The sequence below is a fragment of the Halichoerus grypus genome, chromosome 3 (genome assembly GCF_964656455.1).
Source record: "Halichoerus grypus chromosome 3, mHalGry1.hap1.1, whole genome shotgun sequence".
NCBI classification, from domain to species: Eukaryota; Metazoa; Chordata; class Mammalia; order Carnivora; family Phocidae; genus Halichoerus; species Halichoerus grypus.
This window is the reverse complement of record NC_135714.1, coordinates 169,126,845-169,139,662: the sequence shown is the minus strand read 5'-3', so window position 1 is coordinate 169,139,662 and position 12,818 is coordinate 169,126,845. Positions and strand designations below refer to the sequence as shown.

Genomic DNA, 12,818 nt, shown 5'->3' with positions numbered 1-12,818 from the left:
ATATATGAAATAAACATGCATCTATTTTTGTATTACTCCCATAAAGGCCAACAGAAGAATCACCAGGAATTTCCTGAATATGTTTACTGCATATTTTTCCCTCTTCTACTTACATGTAGTTCATATTATGTTTTTTTTTATAACCCCTCACTCAGGAGAGAAGCTGCTTTTCCCTTCGAGACATCATCTTCAGCTGGCCCCAGTGGCTCTTCATTCTGATGCTGGAAAGCATTTGGCTGGGCTTGACATTCTTCTTGCCTGTTCCTGGATGTCCTACGTAAGTGAGCCCACGGAGGTAATCCCTTTTTGCATGTACTTTTCTGCCAAGTCAGAGCTTCTGGGGTGAGAGCTTGCAGATTTCCCGAGGGATAAGAACTCGCTTTCACTCTTTGTTCTCCTTTGAGGCATATTATGTGTATGGGTGAGGAGTTTGGTGTATGTCCAGAGGAATGTCTCCGTGAGGCTTTTTCCAGGCCTGTTTGAAGGGAAGTTGGGCTGCCCACCTTAGCTTGTGGGGAGTAGTCAAGTCAGAAGAGCATCAGTGGGGAGTGCATGGCGCCGAGGGGTCTCCGTGTTTGAGGCTCCTCGTTGGGCTGCAACAGTTGCCAGGATAAGCCTTATTCCCGCTGAAATCTTGTCAATTAAGTACGTGTTTTCACTTTCCCAGTGGTTATCTCGGCCCTGGTGGCATTGGAGATTTGGGGAAGTATCCAAATTGTACCGGAGGAGCTGCTGGCTACATTGACCGCCTGCTTCTGGGTGATGACCACATTTACCAGCATCCTTCTTCGGCCGTGAGTGAGCCTCGCTTGCACTTTGAGCTAGACCCGTGGGAGCTCTGACATGAAGGAAAACAGAAAGTGCTGGCCAACTGGAGACTCTGTCCATTTAACAAACTATGATGGGACCTAATTTTTATTTGAAAAGTTTGCTGATTTAGGAAATGTAATGTTTATTATGGGGCCGTGTGGATCCATTACTTTGGATTTGAAAGTGCAAATGCAGTGGATCAAGCATGTGGCGGCGTGCTTTTCCCTGTGGCTCAGGTCAGACTTCCTGGCCGCAGACTCTGAGGCCGAGATTCGTGTGCAGGAAGCTTATCAGGCCGTCCTTTTGGGATCAGCCCCTGCTGGGGATCAGAGGAAGCAGGAATGGGCAGAAAGGGTAGCTGGACTGACTGGTAGTCACACAAGGCCTTAGCTCATCTCCTGGGGGGCTAGACTGGTGCTTTAGAGTTGTTCTGAATTGGAGTGAGGGATCTGGCCATTGGATGTGGACTGCCCCCAGTAGGGGAGTGGGACTCCTGGAGAGGCAGCTCTCTTTAGTCAAGGACAGATCCAGAAAAGGGACTTGGCTGAGAGCTTTTGGCCATTAATATTTCTGCCAGCTCAGGGAATGAATACTTTCGTCCTGAGAGGGGTGGGCAGGGGGTATCTGAGTAATGCACTGTGGGATCCACCACTGTCTGTTGCCAAATTTCTGCAGTTTCTACATGAACGTTTGTTTTATAATAAAATAATACAGATATATTTTTAAATGTTATTTGCCGTAAAGGAAGTTAGAAAGGAACAGCTTTTTTTTGTTTTTGTTTTTAAGATTTTATTTATTTATTTAAGAGAGAGAGAGCAATCGAGAGAGCACAAGCAGGAGGAGGGGCAGAGGGAGAGGGAGAAGCAGGCTCCTGCTGAGCAGGGAGCCTAACACAGGGCTTGATCCCAAGACCCTGATATCATGACCTGAGCTGAAGGCAGACACTTAACCGACTGAGCCACCCAGGTGTCCCAGGAACAGCTTTTTGATGTTACAGTAGGGTTGACCAACCTGACAGTTATGAAGGTATTATGCACAGTGTTGGAACCGGTTAGGGATGCCTCAAGTCACTGGCCCCTGAAGTTGAAGTGGCTGCTCTGGGTCATGGCTCATCCCTGGGTTCTGTGTCCCCTTCTGGTATCACACACCCCACACTTTGTTGATTAGAAGTATTCTGCCTATAATCCCCAGAAGTTGTCCATGAATTTCTGCAGCAAAAATGAAAAACATTGAATTCTGGAGTGTATTCAGGTTTGTATTTGATCTCCAAATTGTTTGCATGCATTTCGTGGTCAGTGAGTTCTGCCTTCTTTTTCTGTTTTGTTAAGGTGCTTTATCACACTGAGGTGGCCTATGATCCAGAGGGAATTTTAGGGACCATCAACTCCATTGTGATGGCATTTTTAGGAATTCAGGTATTCGTTCATTTCATTAGGGTGTACATTTTTCTGACAGTTCATGATTATTCATTCATCACTAATTCAAAAACTATTTCATTAAAACAAGTAATTGGAAACATGCCTTCTATGGTCTAATAAATTCTGTTACATGTGACAGATTGTCAGAACTAGATATTGCTAAAATTCAGCACATGGAAATAATTAGATATAATTCCTATATCTCCCCCTCCCCCCAAATTCTCCTTGTTTATATGGCTTATTTTAGCAATGGAGACAGAGTAGTTTCTGGGTAAAAGTTCTCCCTTCTGGAGTGTGCAGAATGTTTGTGTACTGGTGGTGTTGGGAAGTCCCTGTGTCCCCTGTTGTCACATTTATTTCTTTGTGCACACACTGTATGGTTTCAGGTTATGCATATTGTATGCCAAAGTCAATACAGGTTGTTCTTGGTTTATCTCACAGGCAATTTTGTTAAAATTCTGAGCAGTCTAGATTTTTTTTCCCCCTAAAGTTCTCCTTATTGGTGTTTGAAACTACTATTTGAGCAGAGCTAACTGGGGGGAGGGAAAAGCGTGTAAAGCAGCTGATGGAAGGCTCTGATGAAAATATTCATGTCCATGTGGCTTTTGAGTACCTGAAATGTGGCTATTATGACCAAGGAACGAAATTTTAAATTTCATTTCATTTTAACTAATTTAAATTTAATTTCAAATAGTCTCTGGTGGCTAGTGGCCGCCATATTGGGTAGTGCAGGTCTAAGGCATGTAAGTTTTGGCGATTCATATTTAGAAATACTGTTCTATACTCACCTCTGTAGCACTTTATAGTTCACAGTGGGTGCTTTCACATATATTCATTTAATCTCTGCATCTGCAGATCTGCAGGTGTGAATCTGCGCCACGAGAGCAGCCTGGGGTAGGGTTAGGAGTGCAGACCTGAGGCCACACTGGATGGGCTTGAACCCTGCTCTACCACTTTCCAGCTGGGTAGCCTCGGGCATGTTCGTCCCTCTGTGCTCCGATAGCACCTACTTCAGGAAAGTGTGGAGAGGATTGAATGAGTTAATTCATGTAAAATTCTAAGAACTAGCACATAGAAAACATTCATAAATTTTAGCTTTAGTTACAAATTATTATGAACATTTTCTTATTCTTTGATGTTTTTCAGAAATTAATTCCTAATTTCAGGGGATTTTAGGCAAAGTCCAGATTGTACTGTTTCTGTTTCTGCCTCTAGTACCACCCTGTCCCGGGCCCTCTTCTGTACTGCTGCCAGACCGGGCCGTCCAGCAGGCCAGTCTGAGCTGGTCCCTTCTTACTGTTTTTTTGGGGTGGGGGAGAAGTGACTTTCCTCAGCTCCTTCTCTCACACGGGAGAAAGCCCCTGCCTCACCAGTGAGACCCGCAAACCTACCTGCCTCCCACCTTCCCGCCCTTCCCAACCCTCTAGCCTGTCTCACTGAGCTGCAGCTCAGGGACGCATGCTCTTTCAGCCATTTGACCTGTTTCTGTGCATGCTGTTCCATTCTGCCCAGATGCCCTTCCTGCCCGTAGCCTCAACCGGACGGCACTTCCTCCCTGGCGTCTCGTACCATCCTCCCGAGGAGTTCCCCGTGCCTCGGTGGCCAGCCGTCAAGGGCAGGGGTGATGTTCCATTCCTCTCGGTAATCCCCGCATCTAGCAGCTTGCCTGGCAGATGAGTCTGTCTGTTGAGTGATTAGGACAGTGGATGAACACGAAACACGAATATACTTTAAGCAGTTCTCTTGGTCATCTGTGTTTTTTTCTCCAGGCAGGAAAAATACTCTTGTATTACAAGGATCAGACCAAAGACATTCTGATCAGATTCACTGCCTGGTGTTGTTTTCTCGTAAGTAACTGGTGTTCCTCACTAAAATCCCGTCCATACATGTTTCAAAGAAAGAAAATGCTCAGCAGCACTGGACAGGAGCTGTGACCACAGCACAGGAGTTACATTCTCCACCAGAAGAGCGGAGGAGAGGAACACATCTTCACACCTGAACTCTCAGGTTTATTTTCTTAGGCAAATGTCTTTATAACTAAGAGTGTTTGCCGCTGAAAGGCCAGCCGGAATCGTGACGAAATAGTGTGGGTCCCGGTGGGGAGCCAGGCCAGGAAGAGTAGGGTAAGAGCTTTCAGAAGTCCGCTTCCAGATCTCCCGGTGACGGAGAGTTGAAAGTTGGGCTGTTCATTTTATCCCTCACGTTTCCTCTCTCATTTATTTACTAGTTTACCTTCGACTCAAGAGAATGCTTTGGAGATTTTTGTTTTGGAGAATATTTTTAGTTATGCATCTTGAAAATAGTTTTCCAGTTAAAAGAATAAAATATAAGACACAATTTTCAGCCCTCCCTAAGGAATTAAATAACATATTTTCCAGTTTTGAAACACAGTTGTTTTTTGAGATAATATAAAAAAAACTAATAACCTTCTCCCCCTTTTGTAGGGGCTTATTTCTGTTGCTTTGACGAAAATTTCTGAAAATGAAGGCTTTATTCCAATAAACAAAAATCTGTGGTAGGTACAGAAAACAGAGTCATTTTAATGTTGGGTCGATCTTGCTGATGCTGGATGCATTCCTCAGGAGCCCTGAAACACCTCATTCGCCTTGTAGGTCCATCTCGTATGTCACCACACTGAGCTCCTTTGCCTTCTTCATCCTGCTTATCCTATACCCCATTGTAGATGTGAAGAGACTGTGGACGGGAACCCCATTCTTCTACCCAGGTAAACAAACCTCTAAGCTTGGAGTTGATTTGAAAGATTATTTATTTGAGAGAGAGAGCATGTGCACGCAGGGTGGGGAGGGGCAGAAGGAGAGAGGGAGAGACTGAGAGAGAAAATCTCAAGCAGACTCCACACTGAGCATAGATCCCTCCTCGGGGCCGGATCCCAGGACCCTGTGATCATGACCTGAGCCAAAACCAAGAGTCGGATGCTTAACCGACTGAGCCACCTAGGCGCCCTAGACCCAGTCATTTCAGTGACTCACTTCAGCCCTCCGATTCTAGTGACAGTTACATTTTTCTGACCTCAAGTTTCTGGTCTAGAAAAGAAAAGTTCATGATTTTGGCTCTCCTTATAGATTTACTATTCAAGAATTACATCACTATAAATATTTTCTAATTTTTGATCTAGCTTATACTTAAGTATTTAAGATATGCATTACTTATTTTTGGCAGTAGCCAATAATATAAGTGTGTGCTTTTTGTTTTTTTCATTGGACTAAAGTCAAATTTCAAGAATTAAATAGATGATCAGATGTGACTCAGGAAAATATTATCTTCTGTATCTCTCCTCCAGGAATGAACTCTATTCTAGTGTACGTTGGCCACGAGGTGTTTGAGAACTACTTCCCCTTTCAGTGGAAGCTGCAGGACAACCAGTCACACAAAGAGCATCTAACTCAGAACATAGTCGCCACTGCTATTTGGGTGCTCATTGCCTACATTCTCTATAAAAAGAAGGTTTTTTGGAAAATCTGACAGCTCCAGCTGAAATGTGTTGCTGGCAGACTCTAGTGGGCCTGGGGGGAGTGCTGAAGCAGCCTTTATTAAAGGGAACCATGAGTTATAAAATCAGTAGGATGCGTATTTCCCGATGATTGGGGAACATGCTGATGCGCTCTGGCTGGTGTACTATGACGTGGCTGTTCATCAGAACTCTGTGTCTTTGAGACAGATGTTTGGAATATAATTGTCTTTTTTCTCCATCTTCTATGTAAATGGATATATTTAGAACTTCATTTTAAGGATTTCTCATTTAAGTCTTCAAAAGGAAACTGCCATGGGCATTTTCCTTCTGTGACGGATAAAACAACCTAAAGTCTAATTTTTATTGATCTCGTTTTCCTGTAGCCTGCCTTTCCGAGTGCACACATGCCAACCAAGAAGACCATCATTTCTGTTGTGGCTGATCAGATGGAATGTGTAGCGATGCAGCCTAATATTTTTTGTGGTTAAGTGCAGTATAATATTTCAAGAAAGAGTAATTTTCTTTTCAGATCTGCAAGGCATTGGTGGGTCCAAAAAATGCCTTTCTATTGGCAGGCATTCTGTCCTTTTCCCCATTTGGAAAAGAAGTTAAAATATAGATGTGTTATTCCCAGCCACTCTTGCTTACAGTTACAGTACTCACGTACCTGTTCGGCTGTGTATCCACTTGTCTGTCTTTCTCACTGTGTGTCTAGACGGTGGCTGGCACCCAGGGCTGTAGTGTGGCAGAGAAAAGCACAGTCTTGCTTGTGACGCCAGCTTTGCTCTCCTTGCCGCGTGAGATGTCTGCCAGTCCCGCGGCCTCGCTGGGCCGCAGTTCCCTCGGCTGTGAAATGAGGGAGACAGTGATGCCTCTCTGGTTCCTTCCAGCTCTTCGGCTCACTGAGGTGGGATACATCAAGAGCTTTTCTGAAATCCTTAGGAAAATAATTTTATTACAGCAAACTCTTCAAAATCAATGATAAGGAGAAGGTTAAAAAACCGCACCTGTCATTGGAGTCGGTCTTTTCAGAGTGGCCCTCCACAGTGGAGGCACTCCGTGTGGGCATCACAAAACTGAAGAAGTAGTCTCTCAGGAGCGAAGACAACACGCCCAGAGAAGCAGCACTGCTCACAGGATGCGTCGTCATGCTTGACGGCCTTTCTGTGAGAACTGTACGCGGAACAGGCGGAACGTTGTACGTGGGCTGAAACCCCTCCGCGCTGGGACGGGGCCGCCTGCACGGGGCTCCAGCCGTCACCACAGCACCGACGACTCTCTGGCCTGTGTGGGCCTCGGCCCCGAACCCTCAGCCCCACGCGTCCCTGCCCGCGGGACCCTCCGCGCGGACGCCCGCCGGCACGCCGGCACCCCGTCTTCCCGCCTCTCTTCCCAAATTCAGACTTTCCCTCTGCATTCTCCTAGCTCCGTGAATGGCTCCTTCTCTGTCTCTAGCTGTGAAACTCCGTCACCTCTCACTCACCTTACCCCCTCCATGCCCCCTTTTCCATGCTTCCACCTGAAGCTCCTGCCTTCTCGCTGCCGCGGCCTTGTCGCTCTAGTCCGGGCCTCCGCCCCTCAGTCCTTCCTCTGAGAAGTCACTACCCGTCGCCTCCAGGTTAAGCTTTATGCAGCAAGAGCTCGGGTAAGAGCCCCTCCATACAAAAGCTTCCCTCAAAGTTATGTAGAGTATACATAACCACCCTCGGGGGCGCCGGACACGTCTTCCGGCTGCTTGACCCGCGCCCCGCCCCCCGGGCCCCGCCCAGGCCCCGCCCCCCGGGCCCCGCCCCCAGGCCCCGCCTCCGCCAGCCAGCCAGGCTCCTCCCCGCCCAGCACTTAGCACCTCCTGCTTCTGACTTTGGAGTTTTCCTGCTTTGCTTTTCCCCCTAATTTTCTCCTGGGTACACTTGACCTTTAGACCCACTACTTCTGAAACACCTTCTCTAATCTCGTATTCTCATCCAAAAGTAACATTTTCTTCCTCTCATAATACCTTAGTGGGATCAGTCTCATGGCGTTTTACCGCTTTCTGCCTGGTGTCATAGTTACTTGTGTACCTGTCTCATTTCCCGCGCTAGACGGGCAAGAATTATGTCTTGTTCATCTGTATATTCCTCATGGTGCGCACACAGTGCCTCGTACTTAGCAGGCGCTAAATAAACATTTATCAAAGCAAAGCAATGGTGGTTTTTGTTTTTAATATTTAAGTGCTGATAAAATTACTGTGTCCGGAGTGCCCCATGAAAATGTTCCTTTTGCTAATGTGTAAGGGGACAGTTGGTGAGGAAACCCGCTGCCCCCTTCTCTTGCAGTGAGTCATCATGGATGGTCACACTGTCATCCCAAGTCCTGGAAAGTCAGGCTGAGTTGGGTCTCTGGATGAGTTATCCAGAAGCATTTCTCTCTTTTTCTTATGACAGAGAGAGTGCAAGAGAACACAAGCAGGGGGAGCAGCAAGGAGAGGGAGAAGCAAGCTCCCCACTGAGCAGGGAGCCCGATTTGGGGCTCAATAACAGGACCCTGAGATCATGACCTGAGCCAAAGGCAGACGCCTAACCTACTGAGCCACCCAGGCGCCCCTCCAGAAGCATTTCTTGAATAGGGGAATATATATCAGGGTGTATTGAACGGTAGGGACCAGGAAATCCTGATTCAGCTGGGTTTTAAGGAAAACTTGGCTCATACAAGAAGGCGTGAGGTGGGCTGGCTCCAGCTCACTTGCCTGTGCGGCCAGCGCACCATGACAGCCACACATACTCAGGGACCGTGACACCCCACCCGAAGGAGAGGGCATCCCCTTTTGTGCATCTCATGACTTCGTTAGACCGAAAACCCTCCCCAGAAGCCTCTCAGCAGCCATCTGCTTGTGTCTCACTGGCTACGAGCCTCTCATCTGACTCGTGAAACCAGCAGTGACAAGGGACTGTGGACTGATGAGCCCACGGCATGGCTACACGGACGACCTGCTTTGGCAGGGGACGAGTGTGCCTGAGTTAGTGGCACAGTCGGGAGAGTGTCTTACAGGGAAGTCGGGGTCGAGTTCTTTAATAAAACCCAAAATACTGTTCTAGAGCCGGGATGTAGTACTTGGATGTTGTTTATTCATTTTTTTGTACTTCCATTACTCATTCCTATTTATAATTAAGTGAATAAATTGTTGCTCTTATACTTTTTGTCTTTTCACTCTGGCCAATAAAGGGCATCTTTTATAAATGTGCAATAATCCAGGATGTATTAAAGGGTGTCAGCTTAAATGAAATTCCAACATAATAGTTATTATTCCTTTAATGTAACTCTGTTTCGCAAAAAAACGGGGGAGACAAATGGACTTTTGAGAAAGCTTCTCAACATATCAAACTGCTTTTCAGGAAGAGATCTCTATCAATTGTAAAAAATTAAGGGTAGGTCTTTAAAAACACTAAGCAATACACGGTAGGATCCATGACCCTATTAACAATGCAGCTTCTGGCACAATTTCAGCTTTTGAGATTTTTAACACTCCTTTTGTTGGAACTTTGAAATGAGGTGGGAAAACACACTGCTAGTGTTTGTCTTTAATTGCATATCTGTGTAATGTTTTCACCAGAGTGTAGTGTAGCCAACATTTTTCTCTTAGTAATCAGTATTTGTTGGGCATTAGTTTGAAAACATGGTGTTTTTTGTTTTTTTTTAGGCTACATGCATTTCCAATTCAGAGTTGATGGAAATGCTAGATGTTTGCCTTATGTCGTAAAGTGCCTCAGACCTCATAAACCCTTTATCTAATTGTGTATGTCAGAACACTGCCATTGACAAAAGATGCCATTATCTTGCTGGCTTTCCTCTGCAGAATTCCATCCAAAGTGCTAGCCGTGCGGACAGCTAGCTGGCCTTGCTCCCTGCAGTGTGGAGCGCATGGCTTCCCGCAGTGTCCCATTTCAGGTTCTGGTGGAATTCTGTCCGGACTACTAGAGCTGGACAGAAAATCAGGTCTTTGGTTTTCCCACCTTTTATGGCTGTTTGTTCTTGTCCTTGATTGCTTGTAGTCATGCACTTTTATTTCGACCCAGGATAGTTTTCCTGCTGATATTAAACTCCAAGCGTCGTTTAGCTTGTAGACCGGTACCTCCATCTAGCCGAATCCTGCCTGTGACACAGTTCTGCCCAGGAGTCAGTTTAATCCCAGGTGATGCCTGACCTGTGTCAAAGAGAAACAAAGCCATTCTAACGGAGGGGTGAGGGCAGACTTGACTGCACTGGGGGTCCAATGTGAACTGAGCCAGTTCCCTGGAAAAAAAGGCTGGAGACTTGTTAAAGGTTGGGGGTGCTAAGGGAAAGGCAGTGAGGGGTGTGATGGGGTTCGTCTGTGTGACAAGGCCATCTGGATTTGTGAGTTGGCGCTTCTCCCATCTTTATGATGGGAGGTGGTGGGGCAGGTTGAAGCAAGGTGCCCACCTGAACTAGGCCTTTCTCCTCCTGGATATTTATGTTTCGGAGACATCTTGGGTCCTTATGGAGATGGTTTCCGGTGGTAGTTTCACATCTCAAAGGGCAGCAGAAGGATTTATAATTGCCAGCTTTCTAAAAATAACTCTAGGAGGGGGTTCAGGGACCTATCTGCTCATCACCATGTTTTGGCCGAATCAAATACATTCTGCGAATGTGCAGCTTTCTCAGGTGGGCATTTTAAGGGGGCCTAGGGTCATCCTGGGTACGCGGCCTTATGCTGCTAGAAGCTGTGCTGGAGTTTGGTCATGTCTCAGTGCAAGAGGTGTGGATGGGTCCTCACGAGCCAGAGGTCAGCAGTCCTGCCCCGCCCTGCCTTGTCTGCAAACTTGGGTCTGAGTTCCCATTTTATTCTATGGCATTTCCCCTGCAATTCTGCACACAGGGGTGGCACCACTGAATTAAAAAAAAAAAAAAAAAAAAAGATTGGTTCTTTTATCTGGTGCCTACACATTTGGGTATCAGAAAGTCTTGTTTTGGGGCGCCTGGGTGGCTCAGTTGGTTAAGCGACTGCCTTCAGCTCAGGTCATGATCCTGGAGTCCCTGGATCGAGTCCCACATCAGGCTCCCTGCTCGGCGGGGAGTCTGCTTCTCCCTCTGACCGTCCTCTCTCTCATGCTCTCTGTCTCTCATTCTCTCTCTCGCAAATAAATAAAATCTTAAAAAAAAAAAAGAAAGTCTTGTTTTGATGTATGTTGCCCCCAAATACTAATCTGAGGAAGGTATAAAACCAAAAGGTAAGAGAGTGTTTAATTTAAAAGCTGTTAGGGGCCAACACATTCCTCAATCAAAACAACAGGATAGTTTATATATTTGTAATCAACTCATATTAAATTGATAAACACTTTAAAACGAGGTAGGTGGAATATTTTCTGAGATCAGGTGTCTACTACTTAAACCACTTTATTGATTTTAATACAGTTGACCCTTGAACAACACAGGTTTGAAAATGGGTCCATTTATACATATTTTACAGTTCGGTACTATAAATGTATTTTTCTTATGATTTTCTTACCATTTTTTCTCTAGCTTACTTGAAGAATATAGTATATAAATCATGCAACATACAAAATACGTGTTAATCAACATTTTGTGTCTCACTGTAAGGTGAGTAACCCCAGGTCAGCAAGGTTTCCAGTCAACAGTAGGCTATTAGTAGGTAAGTTTTTGGGGAATCAAGTTATAGGTGGATTTTCAACCGTGCGGGGGGGAGGGTGCTGTCGCCCCCAGATGCCCCCCCCCCCGTTGTTCAAGGGTCAACTGTAGATCTAAAACTTTTAATGCAAAGTAACTAACTTCTTAGCCCTCTCATTCTTAAGTAGCCCCTAGAAACAAGTATTTGTTAGATGTTTACCTGATATATTTCAGGACAGGCAAAGAAGAAAATAAACCTGCGAACTAACACTGGCCCAGCGGGACACACGAGGTGCCCTTCCACAGATGTCACGTGAGGGAAACCTCATCTTCACAGCCTGTGAGGGAAGTCCCATCATCTGTGTCTCAAGGCTGAGCCTGAGGCACAGGGGAGTTAACCTGTCTCAGTACAGGGCAGTAAGAGGCCGGGCCGAGCCAGGGCTGGGAGCCGGGCCACAGGGCACCCGGGCTCGGCGGGAGGGAGGAGGCGCCTTCCCCGGGCTGCTGCACAGACCCCCACCCACAGCTCCCTCACTGGAAGTTCACTCAAGTTCATTCTGGCGTAAAGGTTTTTGGTATTAAAACTTCCTGAATGAAAAGGTCTGAAAGTAGGTTGGTATGTAATACCTACCAACGCCTAACTATGAATAAGACCTTGAGATCATGAATAATATTCATTTAAGTAAAGCACACTCTTGTTCAGAAACTCTCAAGAACTGAAATACATTTTTAAAAGCCCCAAACTTAGGATGATTTTTATTTACAAAACAGGTTCTTTTGTTTTACAAAAATTACAAAAAATGACTCTGAAAAATAGAAATAGCGTCTCAGACTCTTGGGAACTACTTTTAAGCAACCAAGGAGTTGGAACTCAGAAGGTTTTCTTCTAAGAGTTGTAACGGCAACGTTTATGAATGCTTTATGTCTTCACAAAAACTCCCACGGCTCGGAGCTGCCTTTCCTCCGGCGGAAAGGGCTCCGGTCAGGCCAGAGTCTGAAGGAGCAAGATCTTCTCGTTGATGCAGAACCTGTGCAGCACGACCATCAAGTTCTCGCCGCAGCGGGACACCTGGCGCTCCATGGCCAGGCGGAAGTCCTCCTTCACGCCCTTGGTGATGCCCCGAGTGACCGTGTGGTGCCTGAGGGCAGCGACAGGGAAACAGATGGACACCAGTTAGCGCCGGCATCACTGGTCAGTGTTTCTGGGGCAGGAGTAAAACCTGACTGAAATCTAAGTTTAAGTAAAAAAAATTCAAAAAGGAAGAAAAGCCCTAACCAAACAATCCCCCTACCCGTTCCTTCTCAGAAAGACATAAAACTAGAGACATGTTTCCCACTCAGTAAAAGGCTATTTTAAACATCTAAACGTCTGGTAAAATGCCAGCTGCTTTGCTTCTGGACTCTTGCAGCTCTGACACTATGCATCCCTGTGCTGACCTGTGCACGGTTCTGTCACTTTGGGCCAACTGGGCCCAGTCCACATGGCCCCACAGTTC

At 46.1% G+C, this 12,818-nt stretch overlaps 2 protein-coding genes across 8 annotated transcripts in view; one reads left to right on the top strand and one right to left on the bottom strand.

Moving 5' to 3' along the window:
- The window catches only part of LOC118542288 (heparan-alpha-glucosaminide N-acetyltransferase), an 86,453-nt gene extending 78,573 nt beyond the window's left edge, over positions 1-7,880 (top strand). For 2 of the 4 annotated variants that reach the window (XM_078069547.1, XM_078069548.1), the window contains 8 exons: positions 156-277; positions 668-794; positions 2,139-2,225; positions 3,741-3,869; positions 3,998-4,075; positions 4,673-4,743; positions 4,841-4,953; positions 5,530-7,880. In XM_078069547.1, coding sequence (XP_077925673.1) covers positions 156-277; positions 668-794; positions 2,139-2,225; positions 3,741-3,869; positions 3,998-4,075; positions 4,673-4,743; positions 4,841-4,953; positions 5,530-5,711 — 909 coding nt within the window. In that variant the 3' untranslated portion in view covers positions 5,712-7,880. The remainder of the gene's footprint in view (positions 1-155; positions 278-667; positions 795-2,138; positions 2,226-3,740; positions 3,870-3,997; positions 4,076-4,672; positions 4,744-4,840; positions 4,954-5,529) is intronic. The other 2 variants (XM_078069549.1, XM_078069550.1) reach the window with 2 other exon arrangements.
- Positions 7,881-12,048: 4,168 nt separating this feature from the next.
- The window catches only part of INTS10 (integrator complex subunit 10), a 39,692-nt gene continuing 38,922 nt past the window's right edge, over positions 12,049-12,818 (bottom strand). For all 4 annotated transcript variants that reach the window (XM_036102370.2, XM_036102372.2, XM_036102373.2 and 1 more), the window contains one exon: positions 12,049-12,461. In XM_036102370.2, coding sequence (XP_035958263.1) covers positions 12,305-12,461 — 157 coding nt within the window. In that variant the 3' untranslated portion in view covers positions 12,049-12,304. The remainder of the gene's footprint in view (positions 12,462-12,818) is intronic.